The sequence below is a fragment of the Paramormyrops kingsleyae genome, chromosome 20 (genome assembly GCF_048594095.1).
Source record: "Paramormyrops kingsleyae isolate MSU_618 chromosome 20, PKINGS_0.4, whole genome shotgun sequence".
Classification (NCBI taxonomy): Eukaryota; Metazoa; Chordata; class Actinopteri; order Osteoglossiformes; family Mormyridae; genus Paramormyrops; species Paramormyrops kingsleyae.
The window spans coordinates 20,834,893-20,841,391 of NC_132816.1; the positions used below are offsets into that span (position 1 = coordinate 20,834,893).

Sequence of the window (6,499 nt, forward strand, 5' to 3'; positions counted from 1 at the left end):
CCTTAGACCCTGGGCCCTGCCCCCTCCCCCTGTGCATTTTTTGTAGTTCCTTAGACCCTGGGCCCTGCCCCCTCCCCCTGACTCTGTGCATTTTTTGTAGTTCCTTAGACCCTGGGCCCTGCCCCCTCCCCCTGACTCTGTGCATTTTTTGTAGTTCCTTAGACCCTGGGCCCTGCCCCCTCCCCCTGTGCATTTTTGTAGTTCCTTAGACCCTGGGCCCTGCCCCCTCTCCCTGTACATTTTTTGTAGTTCCTTAGACCCTGGGCCCTGCCCCCTCCCCCTGTGCATTTTTTGTAGTTCCTTAGACCCTGGGCCCTGCCCCCTCCCCCTGTGCATTTTTGTAGTTCCTTAGACCCTGGGCCCTGCCCCCTCTCCCTGTACATTTTTTGTAGTTCCTTAGACCCTGGGCCCTGCCCCCTCCCCCTGTGCATTTTTGTAGTTCCTTAGACCCTGGGCCCTGCCCCTTCTCCCTGTACATTTTTTGTAGTTCCTTAGACCCTGGGCCCTGCCCCCTCCCCCTGTGCATTTTTTGTAGTTCCTTAGACCCTGGGCCCTGCCCACTCCCCCTGTGCATTTTTTGTAGTTCCTTAGACCCTGGGCCCTGCCCCCTCCCCCTGTGCATTTTTTGTAGTTCCTTAGACCCTGGGCCCTGCCCCCTCCCCCTGTGCATTTTTTGTAGTTCCTTAGACCCTGGGCCCTGCCCACTCCCCCTGTGCATTTTTTGTAGTTCCTTAGACCCTGGGCCCTGCCCCCTCCCCCTGTGCATTTTTTGTAGTTCCTTAGACCCTGGGCCCTGCCCCCTCCCCCTGTGCATTTTTTGTAGTTCCTTAGACCCTGGGCCCTGCCCCCTCCCCCTGTGCTTTTTTTGTAGTTCCTTAGACCCTGGGCCCTGCCCCCTCTCCCTGTGCTTTTTTTGTAGTTCCTTAGACCCTGGGCCCTGCCCCCTCCCCCTGTGCATTTTTGTAGTTCCTTAGACCCTGGGCCCTGCCCCCTCTCCCTGTACATTTTTTGTAGTTCCTTAGACCCTGGGCCCTGCCCCCTCCCCCTGTGCATTTTTTGTAGTTCCTTAGACCCTGGGCCCTGCCCCCTCCCCCTGTGCATTTTTGTAGTTCCTTAGACCCTGGGCCCTGCCCCCTCTCCCTGTACATTTTTTGTAGTTCCTTAGACCCTGGGCCCTGCCCCCTCCCCCTGTGCATTTTTTGTAGTTCCTTAGACCCTGGGCCCTGCCCACTCCCCCTGTGCATTTTTTGTAGTTCCTTAGACCCTGGGCCCTGCCAACTCCCCCTGTGCATTTTTTGTAGTTCCTTAGACCCTGGGCCCTGCCCCCTCCCCCTGTGCATTTTTTGTAGTTCCTTAGACCCTGGGCCCTGCCCCCTCCCCCTGTGCTTTTTTTGTAGTTCCTTAGACCCTGGGCCCTGCCCCCTCTCCCTGTGCTTTTTTTGTAGTTCCTTAGACCATGGGCCCTGCCCCCTCCCCCTGTGCATTTTTTGTAGTTCCTTAGACCCTGGGCCCTGCCCCCTCCCCCTGTGCATTTTTTGTAGTTCCTTAGACCCTGGGCCCTGCCCCCTCCCCCTGTGCATTTTTTGTAGTTCCTTAGACCCTGGGCCCTGCCCCCTCCCCCTGTGCATTTTTTGTAGTTCCTTAGACCCTGGGCCCTGCCCACTCCCCCTGTGCATTTTTTATAGTTCCTTAGACCCTGGGCCCTGCCCACTCCCCCTCCCCCTGTGCATTTTTTGTAGTTCCTTAGACCCTGGGCCCTGCCCCCCTCCTGCTAACTCTCTTGTTCCTGCAGTCCCCCCTGACTCCTGCTTACTCTGCTCTTCCCCTAGGTAACCGTGCCCAGTTTTCCGCCTCAGCGCGCTGCAGAATTATGGAGGTGGTGGACACCGCAGGGCTCCATCAGCGAGATGCAGACTCGGCGGCCCACGGAGACACCTGGGTGTTCCCGCTGGTGCAGATGAAGCCGCTGGGCATCCACCTGGATGAGGAGGCCACGGTGAGGCTGCTGACCGAGGCCGGCCAGGATGCCACCGTCTACCTTACGTCCGGCTACTTCAACCTGACACGCGCTTACATGCGGCTGGTGCTGGCCACCCATGCCGACTACCACATCCTCATGGCGTCGCCCGAGGTCAATGGCTTCTTCGGGGCCAAGGGTGTGGCCGGTGCCATCCCTGCAGCCTACGTCCACCTGGCGCACCAGTTCTACAACCAGGTGTGCCAGAGGGGCCAGCAGCACAGGGTCCGGCTGAAGGAGTACCACCGTCAGGACTGGACCTTCCATGCCAAGGGTAAGTCTAGCGCATGGTCTCCGACAGCCCCGTTGCATGTAGCAATTGATTGTTTTAATTTTGATGGTGTAGCCGCAGTGTGAAACTAGTCCCCCAACTGATACCCACTCATATAGTGATGCATACTTCGTCTCCCCCCGTCTCCCAGGGGGGTCTTCCCAGCAGTGCTTCCCGGGACGTGTGCCTGGCCTGGCTATAGCCAGTTCTGTGCGTCCTCTTCCCCAACAATAGCAGGGAACTCTATGTGCCAGTCCCTCCATCCTGCTGTCCTTCATTACCCACTTTGCATTACACCCCCCTGAGCCCCCTCCTCGGCTTCCCGAGGCCAGCTCTCCATCTCCCTCTGTCCCTGGAGCTCGTCCAGCCCCGTCAGGGGCTCAGCATTCCTTCCAGCCCGACACAACCCTAAGAAAACACGAGTGCTGCTGGCCGTTGGCTTACAGGAAATGAAACCCCCCCCCACCACCACCACCACCCACCGAGCCGATCAACAACACTGCCTGCCTGCTCCTCTTACTGGAACAGCCGGGCCCTGGGGTAACGCCACAGAACACTGGAACAGGGACATGCACAACACTGTTTTTTTCTGCCTTGTGTTTCTGCTAAGGCAGTATGTCAGCAGTTGGTTTCCATAGTGTGGCTGACTGCTGAGCGAGCGTCTGCCCCCTGCTGGGCGCTGCTGTGTATTTCCCAGCCCGGGGCACCTCCTGGGACTTAAACCTACAACCTTACACTATCATCAGCCCTGCTCCTTTGAGTCCAGCACCTCTACACCACCTGCTGTCTTTTCCAACCAGGTGGCCCAGCCCCAAGCAGTAGACTCTTCTCACGGCATGTTTTTACAAGGCGTGTAAGCAGCAGGCAGACGTGAACCCCCCCTCCGCCTCCCTTAATTATATTCAGCTGCTGCGAGTATTCCCGTCATAATCTGCAAATGAGGTTTATTTATGGTGCTTTGCTGTGTCCTGCTCGCGCTGGCGTGTGCTCTGGGCGTGCCACTTGTAGGGTAGCATGGTACCGGTTCTTCCGCCGCAGCAGTGTCCTGTTATCTGAGGAAAAGTAACTGGCTGTATCTAGAACCAAACTGCAGAAGGAACCTGTGACATTCCCTGGTACACGCTTGTGGAGTCGGTGTTCCACATGCTTGTGAATTAGTGTGTCAGGGCCCATGGCCCTATGCCAATAGCGGCCACAGGCTGCTTCATTTGTCTGTTGTTCTTTGGAATAGTTCCTGGTGCTCCGTGCTCGTCAGGGACACCTGGGTTATCTTTCCTGCCAAAGGGTTGTTCTGTATGGGAAGCTCATTAGGAAGATGAGAGATGTTTCTCTGAAGGAAAAAAGTGACACAGGCGGCGTTCGATTTCATGCGGCCGCCAGCGTGCGGAGGCCGGGTAGAGCACAGTTGAGTACTTAGCCGAGTCAAGTCAGACGGACATTTCTAGTAAACGCCGCAGCCGTTTCACACAGAGAGGCAAAGTGGAGCATTCAGAGGAGCCGGGAACAGTCGATGGCCATTAAGAGCCCTCAGATGCTGACCCAGAGTCCAGGCAGGGCCGTGGTTTGGCCGCATGCTGGGAGGTGAGAGAGGCAGGCAGGCAGAGGGACCGTCATTGTATGACAGCAGTGAGCAACCACAGCAGAGAAAGTTGGTTGGAGTAGAAGCTCTGCCACTCTGGGACTGTATGCCGCTCACTCACCAACGCTTTGCCCAGCACCCTTGCCTTTCTGTGGCGTGCAGGTAGCTCTTAAAATGGCGCTCGTCACACCGTGGTCTCTGGCGCGCACTGAGCCGGCACTGGCACGCGCGCTGAGCCGGCACTGGCACGCGCGCTGAGCCGGCACTGGCACGCGCGCTGAGCCGGCACTGGCACGCGCGCTGAGCCGGCACTGGCACGCGCGCTGAGCCGGCACTGGCACGCGCGCTGAGCCGGCACTGGCATGCACACGGATGCTTGCAGGTTTGTCAGTAACCATGGCGCCAGGGAGCCTCCTTTTACTGGAATGGGGCTTCGGTTCGGGGAGGGGGGGGGGTGTTCACTGCCTGGATGGGATCGGACTTGAGGGGGTGGGGAACTGGGGGAAGGGGAGGAGCCTTCTCCCTGACTGGAGAGGGCTTACTAAAAGCACAGAGCAGTGTTCCTGGAAAAGATCAGCACACACACACCACCTCTGTCTCCGCTGCCTCTGTCCTGCCATACCTTTGTCTTTCATGACTTAACAGTTTGTGCCAGGAACACTCTGATTTCATTATTACAGCCATACATGGAGAGGTGACCCTGGGGGCTCAGGTGTGACTCCTGGCACCCCTGAACCTTTCAGCTGCGGTCTCGGTCCATCCTGAGCCCGGCTGCCTGGCCCTCGGTGATGTCTCGTGTCAGGGGAGCTCCTAAATGCTTCTGCATGCCCAAGCTAGCTGATCCCATTGCTGCCTGTGGTCAAAATGCAGAATGAACACAAAACCCCTCCCCCATGTGACTGTCCGCAGTGGTCAGAGGGACTGGATAAGAACTCTAGTAGAATAATTCCCATAACTTGGAGAAATGTCAGATTTCCTTTTAGACAGGAAGTAGACTTGCCACGATAAAGTCCTGTTATCTGTATCTGTTTGTTTGCTGTCCCTGCTTGTTCATAGGTCACAGATTTAAAAAAATCTTTCTTTGTATTTGAGCCCTGACTATAAGATGGCTTTTTTCAGTGAGGTGTGAATTGTGTGGCTGACTGTGACATCTGACTGTAAAACAATATGCTTTCTTTTTGGTTTAAAATCCATATATTGCAATTCTGTTTAGAACAAAGTTTTTCTTTCTTTCTTTCAAAAGGAAACACTGATAAAAGATCTCCATTGTTCACACAGAAACCGAAAAATAGATTTCTGCGTCTCAGCAAGTGGTTAAAAAAAAGCCCATGACGCCTGGCTCCAAAATGAAGACTTCAGGAAGGCTGCACACAGCCCAAACGAAGACCACAGGCCTTCGCTCGCTTACGCACTTCAGTCAGAAGGCCCGACTCAGAGGAGTCACTGCATGCTTGTTTTGTTGCTGTTGAGCCTTTATGTGCTCTCAGTTTCAATAAGGAAGTGCCTTTCTGCAGGTGCTGTAAAAAGTATGCATGAAGCTGAAGAAGCTGAATATAGACTATATGGCCATAAGTATGTGGACCTCCCTTACAATGATTACTTTGCTTATTGCAAAGAGGACGGAATTTCCTTATTCACATTTTCTCTGGAAACTCACCTCAGCATGATTGATTGTTACATCTGTAGATCAATTTCTAGAGATGGGCAGACCATCGTGTACTCAGTGAGCTGTTTTAAGATAATCCTATCCTCATCCTTTTTATTTGTTTGCACACGTACACTGGAATTCTTCTCTTCGCCTACAAAATCTATAGCTCTGTAGGTTGGGGGTCACAGCACAGGGTCAGCCAACATTCAGCAATGTGCTGAAGGGCCCACAGTCATGTGATTATTTTGCTGAGGCTGGAGCTCAAACCAGCAAGCTTCTGATTACTTAGCCCACTAAGCCTCTGACTGCCCCAGGAACTATTTCTTGTGTATTTTCTGGTTACATCCAAGGCTGAAGTCGGACAAGCTCTGCTTTCGGGGGTGCCTACTTTTCTTTTCACATCCCAGTGACTCCTGTCTGTCCTAAAGACTGGGTGAATTTCCTGCAGAATTTGATGGTTCAGATGAGTGTGAGTATGCGTGTATGGTGTATACAAGCACACTCATGTATTTGTGTGTGTGTGTGTGTGTGTGTGTGTGGTTAAGACATTACTGATTGTTCCATAAGAGCAGCCAAGAGTAACCATCAGTTTAACATGCAACAGCTTTTCTGGCAGGCAGTGAGTGTGTATACAAGGTCACTGATCATGTGGCATCACCTCGGGCCTGTGCTGGGCGGCACTGTTTGAGCTGCTTATTCACGGAACAGACTGATGCAGTGCATTAAACATGATTAAGAGTGCAGTAATTACACAAAGGAGCAGCCAAACCTCAGCTTAAACTGTTTAAAGGACCTGTTAAAGCATGCTCTTGAAATGGTAGCTATGGGGTCAGATGTGCTTTTTTTAACATGGACAATGCCTGAATTCTCCTTGGGGGGGGGGGCGCTAGGTGTCTCCCATCCTGCCTGCTTGTTTAAATGCCCGCAGACGTGCAGGTTCTGATCAAGGGAATGCCGTACATAAGGAAGGACCAATTTGACTGA

At 54.0% G+C, this 6,499-nt stretch overlaps 1 protein-coding gene across 9 annotated transcripts in view; it reads left to right on the plus strand.

Annotated features, from left to right (window-relative positions):
• The window catches only part of pgs1 (phosphatidylglycerophosphate synthase 1), a 30,793-nt gene that overhangs the window by 14,525 nt on the left and 9,769 nt on the right, over nt 1-6,499 (plus strand). For 8 of the 9 annotated variants that reach the window (XR_002839295.2, XR_002839294.2, XR_002839293.2 and 5 more), the window contains one exon: nt 1,830-2,291. Coding sequence is in view for 5 of the 9 variants with exons in the window: in XM_023820340.2 (XP_023676108.2) it covers nt 1,830-2,291 (462 nt within the window). In the remaining 4 variants the exon portion in view is untranslated. Of the gene's footprint in view, nt 1-1,829; nt 2,292-5,145; nt 6,441-6,499 lie in introns of those variants that run through there. The other variant, XM_023820342.2, reaches the window with a different exon arrangement.